The sequence below is a fragment of the Zeus faber genome (genome assembly GCF_960531495.2).
Source record: "Zeus faber genome assembly, chromosome: 4".
NCBI classification, from domain to species: Eukaryota; Metazoa; Chordata; class Actinopteri; order Zeiformes; family Zeidae; genus Zeus; species Zeus faber.
In genome coordinates this window covers 25,821,819-25,843,464 of record NC_137191.1, presented here as the reverse complement: position 1 = coordinate 25,843,464, position 21,646 = coordinate 25,821,819, and the positions used below count along the sequence as shown (strand labels likewise).

The window sequence follows — 21,646 nt, the reverse complement described above, 5'->3', positions numbered from 1 at the left end:
AGATGGAGAGGGTACGTGCGCACTCTCGATATTGAAAGAATCAACCAATCAGAAGAACGCAGTTCAACACAGGATCAATAAAGAACGCAGCGTTTCCTTCACACCTGCAGAGCAACAATTATCATGCGGAACTAAAGTCAAGCATCGGTTTCATGTCGGACCCCTGGACAGTGACACGACCAGGCTCGTTCCAAGTCATATGTTGCCGTGGTAACCTAGTGGGCATTGTTTCTAGCGGGATCTTAGAAACAAATTTATGACGTAAGTTGGTCCGATATAAAAAAAAAAGGACCCCAGTTAAAGACATGCAGAACACTTTCCTGTACTGTCCCTGACCACGACATGGATCTACACCTGGAATTGGTCCAACGGGCGCCAACAAAGTGAGGGCTGCCAACTGCTCCTGGCTGCCCCCTGTAATGAAGGACAGCAAGGATGGGAGAAACGTCTTCTTCTTCTCCTCCTCCTCCTCCTCCTCCTCCTTACGGCATAAGCAACCTTTAGGGAATACCCCTCTGCTTCGATATTCAGCTCCATATTCCCCTTAAAGAATAACTGTGGTATCCATGCCATATCTCAGTCTCAAGTTAGCTCTGCGTGAACAAGCCTTCCCATTCACCAACAGCGGTTCTTTTTTGAGTTCCACATGGCTTTAGCCAATATTTTGATTTCCATAGCTTGGAAAGCAGAGGAGCTAAAGCTATCTAACCTTCTAAACAATTTGGAAGCTTGAAACTTGTGAGGCGCCATCAAGGGAAGTTATGTTTGACACTCGCACTCACTTTATTTTGTAAATAATTTTGTGTTCTTTTTTATTCAAGATCATGGTGCCATCATTAGAGTGATGTAAACGGTGTAGTACTTTGAACTCTATAAACCACGTCTGATACAAATAGAAGGCGTAAGTATACGTGTCACACAGTGTATACATCCTGCGACTCGTCTGGGACACTTTCCTGGATCAGACTCACAGGCTTTCCTTGTTTTATCTCATCAAGGGGGTACATTGTTTTGAATCAACTTAGAAATGTTTGAGTTGAGACCTTCATTGTCAGGGTTGCAATTGAAGCCATCGTATGCAGTGTCTTTCTATGGGGATTGGGATTTTGATGACAATCGTGGCAAAACTGCGCCACCTGGAGGTATCTAAAAGAAATAGGGTCCGGGGGAATATTGTGTTCCCGGCGTGAATGACCGAATGACGTGAATGTGCTGTCTTTAAAGACGTCGGTGGGAAAGACGAGTCCATCTCTGACACCAAAAGGAAAAAGGCAGGGTCTAGTCGTGAAGCTGGAAGAAAGTCACTTGTTTGAGCGAAACCAAAATGTCCAAACTTGAATTGAAATTCGAACCACTTTATTGGATGACTGGATGTTTACCAACTACCAAGGAGCAGATCATCAGCGTATACGGAGACCTTATGCCTCATGTCTCCTGTCTGGCAATATCTCCGATCCTCCGAGAGCAAACCCCAAATCTCAAAAAAAATCAAATCAAATCCTTAGTCTGTGTCTAAAGAGAGAATTATTTTTGATTCTTGAATTGAATGGGAGTATGTATGGGAGAGAGTGGGCGCGTGCTGTCGAATCATGCGAGTTGCAAGAATTTTTGTGAGGATCTTATAGTCACTGGGGAGGAGACTGATAGGTAATGAGTCATAGGTTAATGGCCCATGATAAGGACAACAGTCTAATGGGTTCTTGTCCTTGCTCAGAATTCAAGTCATTACTGCTTGTGCCCACATTCTTCAACGTGTGCATCCTTCAACAGCATGTCATCAAGTAACCTTTTTCTTTCAGTAGTGTGAAACCACAACCGTCGGCAAAGATGTGCTGCTCCGGCTTCCTAAAACTAATGATGTTCATCTTCAATGGCAGCATCTTTGTAAGTGGAAATATTTCACTCTGAAGTTTATTTTATGAAGTTTGATATCATTTATGTATGTAAGATGAATGCGCTGCAGGAGTGTTTTCAGAACTGTTTCACAGCTTGAAGTTTAAAACACATCTGATCACATGTGAATTAGGGGGAAGTCACAGTATCTGACTCTATATTTGTTATGTGCAAGCAACCTCACAGGGAGAAGTGTCAGATAAACAGCCCAGTTGAACACAAGCTGTTTATATAGTTTTTATGATCATCCGTATCGTGTGTGCAAAAAATAGAAAAGCTCAGTGTTTGCATTAGAGTCAGCCGAAAGCTCACACACAAGAGCAAACTATTTTTACGAGCTTGCTCAGGGAACATCATGTTAAACAGCTCTGGATCTACGTTCTGGTGCTTTCGTCTACCACCGTCAAGCTCAATAAAGCTTAATACACTGTTTGTTGCAAACAGATATATTAGAAATGAAAAATGTGTTCATTAATTAAAACCAAGTCACTTGCACAGTGGTGTTTCTACACTTTGTTGTATTCTATATATTATGTCTTTTCACCTCACCATCTCGCCGCTCTCTCTTCTCTTGTGTCTTTCCCAAATCATTGGGGGCAGGTGGTAGGTGCAGCCATCCTGGGCATCGGGATATGGGTGAAGGTGGACAGCAGCTCTCTGTTTGGGTTACTGGAAAACATTGAGGAACTTCCGCCCGAGGTGGGCCTGCTGTCCAATGTGAGCTACCTGCTGATTGGCGTGGGCGTTGTCCTGCTCGTCATTGGGTTCCTGGGCTGCTGCGGCGCTGTCAAGGAGAGCAAGTGTATGCTGCTGACGGTAAGCATGTTTGATACTTATAGGTTTTCAGGGTAGTAGTTTGTTTGGTACTAATAGTCCAGTTAAAGCACAACATGAACATAATACATATAGTACTTGGTCAAAGCAGAGCAACCTGAGCCCACAACTGGGCTCAGCCATAGAGATAGGGTGAAGATCTTGGCGATCCAGGAGGACCTCCGGGTAGAACTGCTGCTCCTCCTCATTGAGAGGGGCCAGTTTGAGGCGGCTCGTCATCCGGTAAGGTCCCCTGGGTGCCTCCCTTTGGAGGTTTACCGGAGACGGACAACTTGGAGGAGACTGTGGAGCCCACCCAAGAGCAGCTGGAGGGGTTACATCTCACAGCTGGCATAGGAATGACTCAGAATCTCCCAGTAAAAGCTAGGGGAAGTTACTGGGGAAAAGGGCGCCTCTCTGTTCTTAGACTATTAGAAACCAACTTTTACTTTTACTTACATATACTTTAAATTATCTTTATTTATTATCCATCGTTTAAGTCTGGGGTAGGGTTAACGTAGGCACACATACAGTAGGTATACATAGTGAGCTACAAATAAAGGAGTGATGAGCTAGGATCTCCCCACTGGATAGAAGGGGTAAGCTCAGCAGGTGGATGCATGGGAGGTGGAGGGAGCGCGGCAAAGCAGGAAGGGCAGAAGGGGCTGGCTGCTTAAATAGGCCGGCCCATTATGGGCGTGGTAGTATGTGGCGCCGTCAAGTTGTCTGACAGAACTAGCATTGCAAGCTGCGCCTAATGTTTGAGTCGTGGCTTAATGACAAAGGACAAATCTGGACCCTGAGGACAGACCAGCTTAGAACCATTTAATGTATAAACTATGATATCTAAAATATATTTGTGGTTTACTTACAATACTGTAAGGCAATATGTACTGCACGCTGGGAATTTCCATTTTTTTGTTCACCTTTTTCCTTATGTGACATAATTTGTCCTTCACAGTTCTTCATCATTGTGCTTATCATTCTCATCATCCAAGTTGCAGCAGCAGTGCTGGTGCTTGTCTTTCAGTCAGTGGTATGTGGAAATCAATAATAATGCTGGATGTTCAGCTGATACTGTTTTGTTTTTGAATAGAAATAAGGATAATAACATACAGATTCCCTCTTCCCTCTTGTCACAGGCTGAAACAGTTTTTGATGAAGTGGGAGAAAAAGTCACCGCTGACATTAAGAATCAATATGGAACGTCAAACAGCAGCTCTTTGACTTCACTTTTGAACACTGCAATGGAACAGGTAGTAAAATCTATTTGCTAAGACAAGTCTTTGATTATCCTTCCTTTGGTGACATACGGTTATGGCCGACTTGGTATGATTAAACAAATAGAGCAAATAAAAAACAACTTATTAGACCTAAAGTAGTCTAAAACATCTTTTCAGCACATGTTTTCCAAAATTAGTTGGTCTGAAGCAAAGGGCTTGTGCATTGAGTTGGGATGCAAATATTTCAGTCAGTGGGGGAGTAACAAGTTCCCCTCTGTGAATCACATATGTGTGTTACCAGGTTGTAAAAAGAGAGAAAAAACAACAACCCTATTGTGTACTGTACAAAGTCACATATACAAGGCATTAAACTGATCATAAAACTCTCAAAAAGGCTCTCTCACACCACTCTTTCCGACCCATTGTAGAGTTTTTGGACGTTCCGCAGTGTTTCTCATTTGAAATTGGAGAGAGATTACTTAGAGATAGACTACATTACCAAGTGGCCCTTCACAAATTTAGTTTATGAATAATCTCAACATTATCTGGTCTTGTATTGCCGGAAATTTTTTAGAGAACCATCATCACTTACCGCAGTTACGGAGCAAGGAATGAAGTATAAACTGACTCAAAGTTTGATTTTGTAACTCTGCTGTTGTCGTTTTCCTGTTTTTAGTTCAAGTGCTGCGGTTACAGGAATTACACAGACTTTGAAGGCTCCCCTTTTAACAGCAATGGTCTTTTCCCGAAAATCTGCTGCGACCCAACCGTCCCCGCTGATGAATGCAACTCTTCAAAAGTACAGTCAGCGGTATGTAACCTTTTCGGTGCATGCAATTTCTACTTATGCACAAATATGTGCTGTGTCTGACTGTTCATGTCACCAACGAAAAACACAGTTTTCCCTCCTAGGGCAAACCACGAGTCAACTCTTTAGGATGAGATAGTACTTCCAAAATTCTGTTAGAGAATGAATTAAGGCATGTATTCTGATAGAGTAACATCTTTTCTTGCAGGATATTGTGGGGTGTTTTGACAAGGTGGTCCAGCTAATAAAGGACAATGGTCTGATCATCGGAGCTGTGGTACTGGCTATTGTTGCCATCGAGGTACAGAACTGGAATAAGAGTATAATAGAAACAGTACAATTCCTGGCATAGATACATGCATATTTCTGGATTTACCTCCCTTCACTATGTATTTTATTACACACCAAAAGTGATATTATCTGAACTCTGAATTTCTTCTTTGACACGGTACAGGAAGCAAAAAAACATTTTTTTTTTTTTTACAGATCACATTATCTTGTAAACCTCCATATGCTACAAATATCATATGTTACAATGCTATAATGATAATTTGCTATTCTGTCTTCACAGATTGCAGCCATGGTGACGTCGATGACGATCTACAATAGAATTGGAAATAAATAAAATAATGGTTTGATTGAATGCCCCAATTTGTCTTACATGTTGGAGGGAGTTTTGGTGCAGTTAATGGTCTTAATGGTGGCTGTGGCTTACACACCATGAACTGTGGGATGTGTTCGGGATGTTTCAAATGTTGTCATTGCTCATGATTTTGCGTGTGCTGTAACCGTGTCAAAATGTGGAATGATGTGTGAGGATGAATGTATACCATTTCTCAAATTGTTCCATGTGTTTTTGTATGTATTAAAATATTTAACACAAATGCTCACTTTATACTTGCTTTACTTTACTCTCATTTCCAATACAAACAATGGCCTTGTTGATCTTCATATAAAAAAGACCTGTAGAACACCAGTTGGGCAATTCCTTCCTTTGGAGTCAGCGCTAAGAATCACTTTTATACTCCAACATGATTGCCAAGCTAAAACTATTAATTTAAAGATCATGATTAACATACTATATAAGAACATGTTATTTAAAGTGAATAATAATGGTTTTTTTTATAACTTCTAAAAGACCACTGTGTCAGGATCCTGCCCTGTATTTGATTCTGTCCCTTGTTCTTTTTTAGTCTCTCCTTAGTGCATAGATGTCATTTACTGCTCATTATTTGCAAATTTAACCCTGGGTATATTTTTTGGGTGGGGCCCCCTTCCTATGTTCCCAACTTGTCTGTAGCAGATGGTTTAATAAACCCTATAACGCTATACAGTTGGTTCTCCATGTGAGACGAGTGCAATTCTTTACTTCTAAACTAGTTGTTGACGCTAAAAAGGCGTTCAGCACCGAGGGGCATCGTTAATTGATGTCTTTGTGATGTCACAATTCCAGCCATAACACACATGAGCGAGCGAATTGGGAGGCAATATCGCATTGTGCAGGCAGTGGTAAGGGAGCGTGCAGTGGTAAGGGAACGTGAGGCAAGATTATCAAAATGCCCTTGGAAGTAGCTTGTGTTTCATTTTATTTCTTGGGACAGGATCTCTTCCATTCTCTATGACACAATAAAGTTGAGCTTGGTTCAACTCTATGCAAATGAGACATGATGCGGCGAAGTCACAAATTGAAGGAACCAATCAAACTGCCCGCCTGGCATGAACTCTAGAATCGTTTTGTTGTGAGAATATACGATCTGTTAAATCTCCGAAACAGGATTCAAGAGGTTTATCTGTCACATATATACTTTCATGCATACATGCAGTGAAATGTTTTTTCAACGCACCTGAACTTGGCAGTGGTGTTGCCTGTCAGGATGCTCTCCTCCGCTCCAGAGTAGAAGGACTTGAGGATCCTCACCGAGACCCTGAATTTCTTTAGCTGCCTGAGGTGGTAAAGAGGCTGCCTCGCCTTTCTCACCAGAGTGTCTTGTGTGTAAAGTCCATGTTAAATCCTCCGTGATGTGGACTCCCAGGTACTTGAAGCTGCTCACCCTGTCATCCCAACAAAATATATTTCTGACAATGTTTGAGTGGTCCATTGCAGTTGTGCCGTAGAGTTGTAGCTGTCACCAATATGTGCGTGTGAGTGAAAGACTCACTCTCTCAGTACAATTCCAGTTAACCAGGTCACAATTTGATCAAACATGTTTGATATTATCGGGGCTGTGCTTTCAATAATCATTTGGTGTGTGCACATCACACACACAAGCCTCAAATCCCAATGGGAGTCCGGGTGTCCTGCGCTGAGCGCTCTCGGCCACGTGGACGGGCACTTGCGGCTGGGTGGGGTATCTGGCCGGTTGCGGTGAGGCGGGCCTTGCCTTTGCACGCGGCGTTGGTGGGCCTGGGAGCCCGGCCGGCCTGCCTGTGGGGCGGGCGGTTAGGTTGTGGTGTCAGTCTGCCGGCGCTGGAACTGGCTCCGGGGCTGTGGTCTGTAACTGGCGTCTGTGACCCGAGTTCTGTGCCTGCGGCCGCGACTTGTTCCTGCACGAGGGGGTGGGTTGTATTTGTGTGTCTTAAGGGTGCAGGGTCTCCTTGCGCTCTCTGGGACTGGTTTATGCTTCTTGGGGCCGGGTGTGGGTTTTGCTCCACAGGCTTCTGCCTTCTCTGGGGGCTGGGACGTCTTCTGTGGTTACAGGGCGGGATGCTCGGGGCTTTCCTGCAGTCGTGGGGTGTCTTTACAGCCGCGGGACTCAGAACTTTTTTGATATGATATAATTCCGACCTCATACACCAGAACTAATTGGGACAAGTCCCGTACACTCATCGGTGGACACATCATGCGCACACAGCACACGCACACACACATTCGATTAGATTCAACTTGTCATTGCACAGAGTACAAATACTGAGGCAACGAAATGCATTTCTCTGCATTTTACCATCCTAGTAACTGACGTACCTGGGAGCAGTGGGCTGCCATAAAGTGGCGCCCAGGAGCAGTTAGGGGGTTAAGTGTCTTGCTCAAGGACACTTTAGCACGCTGCCAGGAGGATAACTAGATGACATGCTCTACCTGCTGAGCAACTGCCCCCTTACACACAGCCACATGAGCCACATCCAGGTGGTCTCATCACAGGCACACACCAGTACCTGCTTTGAACACACCTTCGAACACCCTCCTGGTTACATCATTCTCCTTTTCTCCCTCATTTACTGCCAAAACTATGACAGGAAGAGGCCATGTTCTAAATTGCTGTTCCATTTTCCTAGACTTAACTGGGTTTTGTCGATACATGTTGTCATGTGATGTTTCTATGTTCACGTTTTTCCATGTACATGGTTCTATGTTTATTTGTCTCACCTGTGGTGATTCTCCGTCTCTTGGAGTAGTGATTTGTTCTTTAAAGATCAAAACATGGTAAAATAGTTTTCGAAAGTGGGGGATTGGCATTGGTTCTGTGTCACAAAATGCTGTACTCGTTATCCCACATACCACAGAGTAATTGCAGAAGTTCTTGATGATTGAAGAATGAATAAAGACTTGAATTGCAGGTTGAGAGGTTGGTGATTATTAGACAAAAACATGGTAAGACCATCCTCCAGGGATGGGTGGCCGTTCTGTGTAACAAAAAGCTGTGCTTTTGTCATCCCACAGGTCGTCCAAGGGACAGTTATTGTAGAAGTTCTTGATGAATAAAGAGTTGTATTGCGGGTTGAGGAGTTGAACTCCACTTACAGACTAACTCCGTAGATGCAATGCCATACAAATACTCTGTGTTGTATGCCATTGCAGCTAGGACATCTTTGCTAGCTCGCTGTCATCATGGAAACACATGGAAACATATTGGGGGAATTCCGCCCATAGCTCTGCCCCCAGTTGCTGCAGCAACAGGGAGGCATCATCAAGTGATATCTTTGTGATGTCACAGCTCCCCCCCTATATAGTCTTCTTAACCTTACAGAAGAAGAAAAAGAAGAGATCAGATAAATGGCAGGAGGAAGGCATCATAACAACAAATCGGAATGACAGAGAAAACTCCAGAAGAGACAGAAGAGGCAGACGGGGTCCCACGTGCCCGTACTACACATGATAGAATTTGGGGGAAAAAGATAAAGTACATCAGTAGTAACATAATGTTTGTCTATTCTCTCTAGTTTTCTGCTTATGTCTCTCAATCCTTCCGCCAATAACTCATAGACGAGTATCAATATTGAGGTGTTGTGGCTTCACGGGATAGCCCATAATTCACATTGACATCCTGGCATACCCAACACCTTTAACATCCACCCGGGCAAAGAAAAACTCAGAAAAACCCCTTGGGGAGGAAGAAATGGTAGAAAGGAGCCACAAATATTAATCACCTCATATCCCCGAAGATGCAGCCCAGTGAACTCATATCTGGCAACGGCCGCCCTGCATCCTTCACCTCTCATCTGAGAAATTCCCACCCACCCTCCCATCAATCCCCACCTTGTCTGTCTAGGGCTTTGCATATATGTCACTCTTTTCTGTCAGGTTACTGGCACGCTCGCTGGCTACTAAGTATAAATGATATACACGTCCTCACATACTTCAACTTGTGCTTCAAGTAACCTTTTTCTTTCAATAGTGTGGGACAAACGGCACCACAGATGTGCTGCTCCGGGATCCTAAAACTAATGATGTTCATCTTCAATCTCAGCATCTCTGTAAGTAAAAATATTCTTCTTTTGGGGTTTTCATGACGGCTTGCATACTGTTTTAATTTTGAGGTTTCTTTTATGAAGTTTGACGTAACATATGCTCTATTACAGAATTTCAGAAGTGTATTCAGTACTTTTTCAGTTTGCGGTTTAAACCTGTCATGTGTGAATTAGGCAGAAGTCACAGTGTCTGACTTCATATTTGTTATGTGCATGTAACATCACATAGGCTGTTTATTCAAAATAAACATCCTAGTTGAACACGGGCTGTTCATTTTGTTTTTATGATCATGATCTGTGTTTGCGTGATTCAAGTTTCAAGATGTTTATTTATCACATACATATACATACATATATGCAGTGAAATGTCATTGCAACGCACCCAGAGATTATGAACAATAAGTACTCAACTGAACACAATAGCTAAACTAATTACTACCTATCTAAACTAACTGAACTAACTGATTCCTAAAGATAAAATAAGAGTCAAAAGGTAATATACTGAGTGGGGGGTACAAAATAGAAATAAAAGGAATAGACTAATGCATATGGAAAAGGCTATTTTGTATATATAGATATGTGCAGTATAGTGGTATGTGAATAAAGTGAGGTAGTGTGTGTAGAGATATACAGCACAGTATACAACAGAACGGCACAGCAATACAGCATAGTATGCAGTAACCCAGTCCAGTGATACAGTATGTAGTACAGTAAAGTATGCTACATACAGTACAGTAAGGCAGCGGGGGCCTATGTCAGTGTCTCAGTGAAGGCCCCTGGTGAGTTCAGCGTTGACAGTCCTTATGGCTTGCGGGAAGAAACTCCATCTCAGTCTCTCTCCAGCGTTCAGTCCTAGCTCCGGCAGCTTGACAGCCAGTCTGGTGGGGGACTATGGTATTGAAAGCTGAACTGTAGTCGATGAACAGCAATCTCACATTTCGGCCATCCAGGTGTGTATCAGAGTTAGCTAAAAGTTCACACCCAAGAACTTGCAATTTCTACAATCTTGTTTAGATAACATCATGTAAAAAAAAAGTCGGAATTCTAGGCTCTTTACCCCGTCTACATTATGGCGCTATCAAATGTGAATATACAAGGGTTGAGCTGAATACTAAGATGTACTGAGTATCCTGACGGATAATGTCCTTTTATGAGCACGAGTATCATCCGAGTAAAATGTGTGAATATCTGTACTCGTGATGTAGGAAAATCCTCATTGGGGAGCTGTGTCCACATCGTTCCATGATAGGCCAGTCACACAGCTCCTCCCCTATGCAGAGCCCATAAGCAGCCGGGCCACGCAGTTGACCGGAGATCGCTCTCCCCATTTCACAATCCACTGTCCTGATCCAAGGCGGAACGTCCCTGTTGGGTTTAAAATGTTCTTTTCATACAAGTGGAAACTAACGAAAACAAATAGATGTGAAACAAAAACTTTTTGTTTTGGCCAGAGACACAGGAACCGAAATGCCCGGTGGACCAGAGATTGCTTCCCTCTCCATTACGCAGTGAATGGGGACAGTCCCTTAACTTGGTTGTGTTTAAAAAAAATGCTGTTTCATACAAGTAGAAACTAACGAAAACTAATTTTGAAATAAAAAGAGAGGAAAATTGGCGTTGATCTGAAGCTCAATTCTGTGGCTGTTCTCTAAATAATTTAAACAATAATTATAGCAACTTCTGATCAACCCATATCCATTTCAGGCTTAAAAATTACAACTTGGTTAGTTCCCATTTCAGGTTTAAGCCACTGTAGCCACTATAAGACACTGTTGTAATCTATGTATTCCGTCTATTCACCTGACCGTCTATCTGCTCTCCTGTCTTTCCCGTTGGGCAGGTGGTTGGTGTAGCCATCCTGGGCATCGGGATATGGGTGAAGATGGACAGCAGCTCTCTGTTTGGCTTATTGAAAGAAATCAAGCATAAACTTCCGCCCGAGATCTCCCAGTTGGTCCACGTGAGCTACCTGCTGATTGCTGTGGGTGTCATCCTGGTCATCATTGGGTTACTGGGCTGCTGCGGTGCTGTCAGGGAGAGCAAGTGTATGCTGCTGACGGTTAGTTGCGCGTTTGGCAAAAGTAGCCCACTTAAAGTGTGATAAAATGCAAAAAACACGGAGAGAAATGAACCAGCTCAGTGTATAAACACTCAGTGGCCCCTTCATTAAGGTACACCTGTACATGGTCAAGAGGTTTGGTTGTTGTTCAGACCAGCATGATGAGGAAGAAATGTGAAGCCGGGTGGCTTCGTCCGTGGAATGACTGCTGGTGCCAGACGGGATGGTTTGAGTTTCTAAAAGATGGTGCGAAACACAAAAACCATCCAGTGAACGGTAGTTCTGTTGTTAATGAGAACGGAGAACGGCAGGACTGGTTAAAGCTGACAGGAAGGCAACAGCAACTCGAATAAACGGGCGTTACAACCGCAGAGAGCATCTCTGAACACACGGAACTGTGAGGTTGATTCCGCCCCTGAAACGAAGAACAGGAACGTGAGAGGGGGTGTTACCCTGTGCTCGACAGCTGTACCTAATAAAGTGGCCACTGAGTACATCATTCAGCCATTTTATTCACATTTCTCCCTATGATTTCTCCTTCGCAGTTCTTCTTTATTGTGATGATCATCTTCATCATCCAAATTGTTGCAGTAGTGCTGGTGTTTATCTTTGAGTCAGTGGTATGTGGAAATCCATAACAATGTTGTATTTTCAGCTTATACTGTTTAATTTACAACTGAATGAAAAATGTATATGTCAATCATGTTCTGTTGACTCTAAACTAATGGTCTTAATCTATACTGTTACTGTCAAAAGAGTGAATTGCATAGATGCAATACTCTATTGGCTAATATTTCAGAATATGTATTTGGATGTTAAGACGCAGTACATTCTGACTCATTAATTATAAATGGCCTAACTTTCCTCGGAAGACACAGAAATACATTGGAATAGAATTAGAGAAGAATACAAGCTTACATACAAATTCCCTCTTCGTCTGTTGCAGGATAAAAGCATTTTTCAAGAATTGGAGAAAGAAGTCACTAACACAATTAAGAATAATTATGGACGTCAAAACAGCACAGTTGAACTTTGGGACGCTGCAATGAAACAGGTAGTACATATTCCTTTCCTCTGGTGACATACTGTAGTTCTTTTCCAAAATGAAAATGAGTTGTGCCATAGTCTGAAACAAATGGCGTGTGCATTGAGTTGGGGTGAAAATATTTGGGGTCACTGGGGAAGCAATCATTTCAAACGGTTAATTTTTACCAATTTGAGATTTTTTACCAAACCAAAGAGAGAGAAGACACTAAATATTTATTGTAACATACTTGAACTACTAGAAACACACATGATCAATGCCAGAATATTGAGAGGTGCTGAAGCTAACAAATACAGATTTGTACATGCATGTTACAAATTAAGTGTTGAATTCAAAATATGTTAATGTACTTACATCCTTGCATTACTTAGTGGCCCTTCACGTGCGTAGTTTACGGAAAATCTAAAAAGCTCTTTCATAGACAGAAAGATTAAGATTTGACAATATATAATAAGGGTGCATTATAAGTTATGTGTAGAGAACCATCATCTCTTACTGCAGTAACGAAATAAGGAATGAAGTATAAACTGACTCACAGGTTTAAGACTACCTAAAGAAGTCTAAAACATCTTTTCAACACACGTTTCCCAAAATGAGTTGGTCTGAAGCAAAGGATTTTTGCATTGAGTTGGGATGCAAATATTTCAGTCTGTGGGCGAGTAACAAGTTCCAGACGATCTTTTACCAGGTTGTAAAAAGAGATAAAAAAACAACAACCCTATTGTGTACTATTACACACCTCAAGGTCTCTAAACGAGGCATAAGGTACAGAGAAAACTACAAAAAAATGACATTAGTAAAAGGCTCCACCCTGTGGGCCCACCACCTGCAGGGATAGGTGTTGGGGTCGGGTGCAATGCCAGCCGGGCGGCGAGCAAAGGCGGGGGCCTGGGCCTGCTGATCCTGGGCATCGCAGACTAGTTCTAGGGAGGTGGAACGTCACCTCTCTGACGGGGAAGGAGCCAGAGCTGGTGTGGGAGGTGGAACGGTACCAACTAGATATAGTTGGGCTCACCTCTACGCACAGCACTGGCTCTGGAACCAAACTCCTGGAGAGGGGCTGGACTCTCTCCTTTTCCGGAGTTGCCCAGGGTGAGAGGCGCCGGGCGGGGGTGGGGATACTCACGAGCCCCCGGGTGAGTGCCACTGTGTTGGAGTTCTCCCCAGTGAACGAGAGGGTCGCCTCTATGCGACTACAAGTTGCTAAGGGGAAAGCTCTGATTGTTGTGTGTGCTTATGCTCCGAGCACCAGTTCAGAGTATTTGGCCTTCTTGGAGTCTCTGGGTGGCGTCCTGGAAAGGGCTCCGCCTAGGGACTCTATAGTTCTATTGGGAGACTTCAATGCTCACGTGGGCAACGATGGAGAAATCTGGAAGGGGGTGATTGGGAGGAACGGCCTGCCTGATCTGAATCCGAGTGGTGCTTCGTTATTGGACTTCTGTGCTAGTTATGGATTGGCCATAATGAACACCGTGTTCGAGCATAGGGTGGCTCATAAGTGTACGTGGTACCAGACCACCTTAGGTCAAAAATCGATGATCGACTTTGTGGTCATGGCATCAGATCTGGGGCCGTATGTCTTGAACACTCGGGTGAAGAGAGGAGCAGAGCTGTCAACTGATCACCACCTGGTGGTGAGTTGGATCAGAAGGTGGGGTAGGCTGCCCGACAGACCTGGTAAACCCAAACGTGTAATGAGGGTGAATTGGGAACACCTGGTGGATGCCCCTGTCGACGAGATCTTCAACTCCCACCTCCGGAAGAATTTTTTGTGCATCTCGGGGGAGGTTGGGGACATGGAATCCGAGTGGGTCATGTTCAAAACCTCCATTGCAGAGGGGGCTGCTCAGAGCTGTGGTCGGAAGGCAGGCGGTGCCTGTCGTGGCGGTAACCCAAGAACCCGTTGGTGGACACCAGCGGTGAAGGAAGCCATAAAGCTGAAGAAGGAGGCCTTTCGGGCTTGGCTGGCCCAGGGGTCTCCCTAGGCAGCAGACAGGTACTGGCATGCTAGAAGGGCTGCAGCTTCGGCAGTTACTTAAGCAAAAGCCCGGGTGTGGGAGGAGTTCGGGGAGGCTATGGATAAGGACTTTTGGTTGTCCTCAAGGAAGTTCTGGCAAACTGTTCTCAGAAAGGGAAAGCAGGGCTCAGAAAGGGAAAGCAGGGCTTGGCTCAGGCTGTGTTCAGCCGGGGAGGAGAACTGCTGACCCGGACTGGGGATATTGTCGGGCGGTGGAAAGAGCACTTAGAGGAACTCCTGAACCAGTACGTTCTCAGGGGAAGCGGCAGAGTCTGAAGACTCGGGGAAAGTCTCGTCCATATACCCGGCAGAGGTCTCTGAGGCAGATAAAAAGCTCCTCAGGGGCAAGGCGCCGGGGATGGATGAGATTTGCCCTGAAATGCTGAAGGCTCTTGACATTGTTGGGCTGTCTTGGTTGACACGCCTCTTCAGTATCACATGGATGTCGGGTACAGTACCTGTAGAGTGGCAGACCGGGGTGGTGGTTCCCATTTTTAAAAAGGGGGACAGGAGGGTGTGCTCCAATTAAAGGTGTATCACACTGCTCAGCCTCCCCGGGAAAGTTTACTCCAGGGTGCTGGAAAGGAGGCTCTGGCCGATTGTCGAACCTGAGATTCAGGAGGAGCAATGCGGATTCCGTCCTGGACGTGGAACAGTGGACCAGCTCTTTACCCTTGCAGGGTTGCTGGGGGGGTCGTGGGAGTTTGCCCATCCAGTCTACATGTGTTTTGTGGACCTGGAGAAGGCTTTCGACCGTGTCCCTCGGGGGATCCTGTGGGGGGTACTGAGGGAGTATGGGGTACTGGGGCCATTGGTATGAGCCATCCGGGCCTTGTACAACCAAAGTGAGAGCTGTGTTCGTATTCTCGGCACAAAGTCAAACATGTGGATGTTTGACTCCGCCAAGGTGCCCCTTGTCCCCAATTCTGTTTGTGATATTCATGGACAGGATCTCAAGGCGCAGCTGTGGTGAGGAGAGTGTCCGGTTTGGGAACCCTCAGAATTGCATCTCTGCTTTTTGCAGATGATGTGGTTTTGTTGGCTTCATCAGACCGTGACCTCCAGCATGCACTGGGGCGGTTTGCAGCCAAGTGTGAAGCGGTCGGGATGAGAGTCAGCACCTCCAAGTCTGAGGCCATGGTTCTCTGCCGGAAAATGGTAGATTGCTCCCTCCAGGTCGGTAGCAAGTTGCTGCCCCAAGTGAAGGAGTTCAAGTATCTTGGGATCTTGTTCACGAGTGAGGGGAAAATGGAGCGTGAGATGGACAGGCGGATCGGTGCGGGCGTTGTACCGGACCGTTGTGGCGAAGAGGGAGCTGAGCCGGAAGCCAAAGCTCTCAATTTACCAGTCCATCTACGTCCCAACCCTCACCTATGTTCATGAGCTCTGGGCAGTGACCAAAAGAACGAGATTGCATACAAGTGGCCGAAATTTGTTTCCTCCATAGGGTGGCTGTGCTCAGCCTTAGAGATAGGGTGAGGAGCTCGGACATCCGGAGGGAGCTTGGAGTAGTGCCGCTGCTCATTCGTGTCGAAAGGAGTCAGTTGAGGTGGTTCGGGCATCTGACCAGGATGCCTTCTGGGCGCCCTTCTTTGGAGGTTTTCCGGGCACGTTCAACTGGTAGGAGACCACAGGGTAGACCCAGAACACGCTGAAGGGATTATACATATCCCAGCTGGCCTGGGAACACCTCGGGGTCCCCCAGGAGGAACTGAAAAACGTTGCCGGGGAGAAGGGGGCCTGGAGCTCCTTGCTCAGCCTGCTGCCACCACGACCCGGCCCCGGATAAGCAGAGGAAAATGGATGGAGTAAAAGGCTCTCTCACGCCACTCTTTACGACCTGTTTTTTGGATGTTCCGCAGTGTTTCTTATTTGAAATTGCAGAGAAATTCGTAAAAATAAAAAAGCGTCAAACTGCATTACCCAGTGGCCCTTCACAAACTTAGTTTATGAATAATCTCAAGATTATCTGGTCTTGCATTGCCGGAAAGATCAGGGTTTGGGATTTTTAGAAAACCATCATCACTTACCGCAGTTACGAAAAGGAATGAAGTATAAATTGACTCAAGGTTTGATTCTGTAACTCTGTTGTCGTTGTTGTTGTTTTCCTGTTTTTAGTTCAAGTGCTGCGGTTTCAATAATTACGAAGACTTTATAGGCTCCCATTTCAACAGAAATGGTCGTTTCCCGGATATGTGTTGCAAACGAATCAACCCCACTGACGAATGCAATTCTTCAAAAGTACAGTCAGCGGTATGGAACCTTTTTCGGTGCATGTGATTCCTACTGATGCTCCAGTATGTGCTGTGTCTGAGTGTTCATGTCAACAACAAAAACACAGTTTTCCCTCGTTGGGCAAACCACGAGTCAACTCTTTAGATAAGATGAGATTGTACTTCCTTAATTCTGTTAGAGAATGAATTAATGCATGTATTGTGATAGAGCAACATCTTCTCTTGCAGAATATTGAGGGGTGTTTTGACAAGATACTCAAGATCATAAAGGCCAATGCTCATACCACCTCAATTGTGGTACTGGCTAGTCTCTTCATTGAGGTACAGAATGTCCTACGGTATACGGTTTACACCTTTGACTTATCAGTTGGGAAACATAAAAGACTGCTCAAGGAATTTGTGTATCCTTTTATAACATGCAAATTAATAAAGACATTTATTTTATTAACTTCTGGCTGCATAGTTGCCTGTATTGCGATACCCTCAAAGCAAAAGCAGTGTATCTGCGCTTGAAGATAACACATTGAGTTGAGGATGTGACATGACGATGTAACGGATGTGAAGTTAACATCCTTTTTGTTTATCAATATTTTCTAAATTTGAAATGCAGAAAATGATAATACCCAAATTGTTCATGTCGAGAAAATATAGACCTCAACTCTCTGCCTATCCACCTGAATTATATGTTCCTGATATTTTATTGTTTACAATTGCTTCGAAATGCTTTGAACAGTCGATTTTTATAAATTCATGGATTTACTGTCCTTTTGTTATGTTTCATCACATGCATCACATGCATGCACATGCATGCTGTCACAAAACCTTGAGCTGACATAGAAATGATGCATTAAATTTTTTGAGGGGCATCAGTTTTTGACACATTACAGGAAGGTAAAATTAGTTTTATTTTAATAGATCAGGTCACACTGTCTCTCTGTATTATGGGATAATATATGCTTCAAATACATTACAATGCTATAATGATTTAATATGTTGTCCTTGCAGTTGGCAGCCATGGTGACATCGTTAAAACTCTTCCAAGGAATTGGAGATGACTAAAACAATGGTTTGCCTGAATGCCCCAGTGTCTCACGGACAAGTACACGTGGAAGGGAGTTGTAGTGCAGTTAATGGTCTTAACGGTGGCTGTGGCTTACACTTCATGACCTGTGGAATGTATTCATGTTTCTAAAGTTGTTATTGCTCATGATTTACAATGTGCTGAAAACGTAATAAAAGTTAAATGATACCATGTTCTGTTACGATGAACCTATGTAATGTATTGTTGCATGTATTCAGATCACTGGCGGCTGGTCATGATGTTGGACGTTTTGAACAACAAGTTTTTGAGTTAATATATAACTGACCAGTCATGTGTTAACTGAAACATTTTCATTCTAACAGTAAACGGTCTGCTATTTTGACCCCGAGGCAGAGTGGGGTGTAATATAAAACAAGCAATATAAAAGGTAGAGATGCAGCAGTTCATTTCCTTTGCATTGACATGCAGTATCTGCAAGCTGGGAAAACAAAAGAAAATTCCTTTAGAAACTGCATTAGTCGGAACACACCTTTGTGCTTCTGAATAGGCTATAAATCCTTTGGAAGATGTATCCCCGGTCTTTTTAATGCCATTTTTAGCATAAACGTAAAAAGTCCATCTGGTTCAAATTCACTGTTAAATTCATAATAATAATATCATAAAATCCTCGCTGAAAACAGATTTTCTGAAATGCTGAGTGTGGTTGGGGAAAACAAAACTTTTGGAAAACAATGCTAACGACGTATATTGGCATGTGATCTGGGTTGTACACATTCAACACGGCTGCCAAGATCGTTTGAGTGTTCCTGCCGTTCTCTTTAATTGCATCACGGTTCTGTCATTATCTCTTGTGTGTTCTATCATATTCTCTTGTGTTTCTCACCTCTTCCCTCTTGTCTTGCAGTTCGTGATTTGGTCCTGTCTCCCTGGTTCCTGTCGCACTCAGCTGTTGTCTCTTTGTAATCACCCCCATGTGTATTTATTCCCTTCCCCCCATTGCTCGTTTGATGTTGTCTCTATTTTTGCATCTGGATTCCATCACCTTCATCTCTAATTGACTCGTGTCAGTACAACCTAGCCAGAAATGGACCCAGCAGACACAGACCGGATTCGTAGTACCATCGGTACCCAGGGGCCCACCATCGACAGGCACGACGAAGACCTGCGGCAACTCAAGCACACCGTGCAGTTGCTCTCTACGGAGGTGGCCACACTCACCGTGAACATGCAACAGCTGACGTCCTCCACTCTCTAGAGTTCCCACCAGCTGCCTGGAGAGGCGATTCCACCATTGGCTGCCACTGACCCTGTCCGGGAACCTCCCCTCTCGCCTCCTGCATGGTACGATGGGGATCTGGACTCCTGTAGAGCATTCCAAGCTCATTGCTCTCTGGTCTCGAGCACCAGCCATCTACCCCATAACTCTGCTGTCGGCCAGAGCAAGCACCTGGGCCAAACCCCGTGTGGAAGCAGAAGTCGTCTGTCAGCTCTGACTACTCCGTTCATTCTGTATTTTCAGAGAGTATTTGACCACCCAGTTCGGGGCAGAGAACCAGCGCAATGCCTGCTTCGGCTGTGCCAGGGGACCCGTAGTGTTGCAGATTTCACGGTGGAGTTCCGCTCACTGGCGGGGGAGAGTCTGAACGACGAGAGCCTGACTGCAGTGTTTAAAAACTGACTTTCTAAGTCCCTCAAGGACAAGCTTGCGGCACGAGACCCACCCGATGAACTGGAAGCCCTGATCTTGCTCTTGATACGGGTGGACAACCACCTCCAAGAACAAGAATGAGATAATCTCAGCGTTCTCTGTCCCCCTTCCTCGTTTGTCTCTGATGCCAGAGGCGGGTCCGTCTCTCACAGGGCCGCCAGGCTCACTGCAGTTTCCTACACTCTGTCTCCACTCCCAGAGGAGTGGACAACGGCATTCTGACATCGTCGTCCCAGTCGGTGCAGGGTTCTTTGTTGTTGCTAAGAAGGACAAATTGCTCTGCCCATGAATTGGTTGGTGAAACCATGACATTTTGGATCACCTGGATTTATCTCTGCAGTTTGTGGTTGAGGTCGACACTTAGGAGACAAGGGTGGATGCTGTTCTCTCCCAGCATTCACCCATGGACCACAAGCTACATCCCTGCGCTTTTTTCTCAGGGCGTCTCTTCCCAGCAGAGAGAAACTACCACATCGGCAATCGTGAGCTTCTGGCAGCTTGAGACATGGAGGCAATGGTTGGAGGGGACCAAGCAGCCATTTTAAATCTGTACTGACTGCAAGAAAAGAAGCCTTTGACGGGAACACTCGTTCGTACAGTGGTAGATTGGTTCTCCAAGTCAGCCCTCTTCATCCTGCTAGCTAAGCTACCATCTGCTAAGGAGCAAGTCTCCTAGTCCAGCATGTGTTCCGGATCCATGGCTTTCCGCATGATGTGGTGTCCAACCGCGGGCCCCAGTTCACCCTTCCACCTTTGGAAGGCTTTCCTGGGGGCATCGGTTGGCTTGTCTTCTGATTTCCACCCCTAATCCAATGGTCAGTCTGAGCCAGCCAACCAGGACCTGGAGAGTGTGCCGTGCTGTCTTGTCGCCTCCAACCAGTCTACCTGGAGCACACATCTGGTGTGGGTGCAGTATGCCCACAACACCTTGCCTTCATGAGCCATTTTGATCTTTGAGCTCTGCCCCTCTCTTCACCTGAGTGTCCAAGACGTATGTCTGCAGATCTGATGACACGACTACAATGTAGATCATCAATCTTTGACCGAAGGTGGTCTGTAACCACGTACACTTATGAGCCACTCTATTCTCAAACATGGTGTTCATTATGGCCAATCCGTGACTAGCACAAAAGTCCAATAACAAAGCAACACTCGGATTCAGATCAGGCAGGCCGTTCCTCCCAATCACCCCCTTCCAGGTTTCTCCATTGTTGCCCACGTGAGCATTGAACAGAGTCCCTAGGCGGAGCCCCTTCCAGGACGCCACCCAGAGACTCCAAGAAGGCCGCATACTCTGAACTGGTGTTCAGTGCGTAAGCACACACAACAATCAGAGCTTTCCCCTTAGCAACTTGTAATCACATAGAGGCGACCCTCTCGTTCACTGAGGAGAACTCCAATACAGCGGCACTCAACCGGGGGCTTGTGAGTATCCCCACACCCGCCCGGTGCCTCTCACCCTGGGCAACTCCGGAAAAGGAGAGAGTCCAGCCCCTCTCCAGGAGTTTGGTTCCAGAGCCAGTGCTGTGCATAGAGGTGAGCCCAACTATATCTAGTTGGTACCGCTCCACCTCCCGCACTAGCTCCGGCTCCTTCCCTGCCAGAGAGGTGACGTTCCACGTCTCTAGAACTAGTCTGCGATGCTGAGGACCAGCAGGCCCAGGCCCTGCCTTTGCTCGCCGCCCGGCTGGCATTGCACCCGACCCCAATGCCTATCCCTGCAGGTGGTGGGCCCACAGGGTGGGCTCCATGATATTTCTTCGGGCTATGCCTGACCCAGCTGCATGGGTCAAGGCCCGGCCACCAGACGCTCGCCGGTGAGCTCCCCTCCTGGGTCTGGCTCCAGAAGGGGCCCCCGGTTTCCCTATTCTGGGCGAGGTACCATTTTGCCTTTGGTGTTCTTTGAATCGCTCTTTTTCTGGTCCCTCCCCTGGGACCACTCTTCCTTGGGAGACCCTACCAGGGGCTAATGTCCCCGACAACACAGCTCCCAGGGTCACAGGGACACACAAACCCCTTTGCGGTAAGGTGGTGATTCTTCGGGGGGGCTGGCTGCTCTCCTATATCTATATCCCCAGAATAAGTTTCAGCTGCCTGGAAAAGCATTATGACTAATGT

At 45.4% G+C, this 21,646-nt stretch overlaps 1 protein-coding gene across 1 annotated transcript; it reads left to right on the top strand.

Annotated features, from left to right (window-relative positions):
- Window positions 1-1,827: 1,827 nt before the first annotated feature.
- Window positions 1,828-18,731, top strand: LOC307229513 (uncharacterized protein; the record flags this gene model as incomplete). The annotated part of the gene is made up of 7 exons (XM_079999512.1): window positions 1,828-1,884; window positions 2,494-2,709; window positions 3,668-3,742; window positions 4,946-5,038; window positions 11,264-11,482; window positions 12,028-12,095; window positions 18,725-18,731. The coding sequence occupies 7 exons, from the start codon at window positions 1,828-1,830 to the stop codon at window positions 18,729-18,731; spliced, it is 735 nt and encodes a 244-aa protein (XP_079855638.1).
- Between the last annotated feature and the right edge of the window lie 2,915 nt (window positions 18,732-21,646).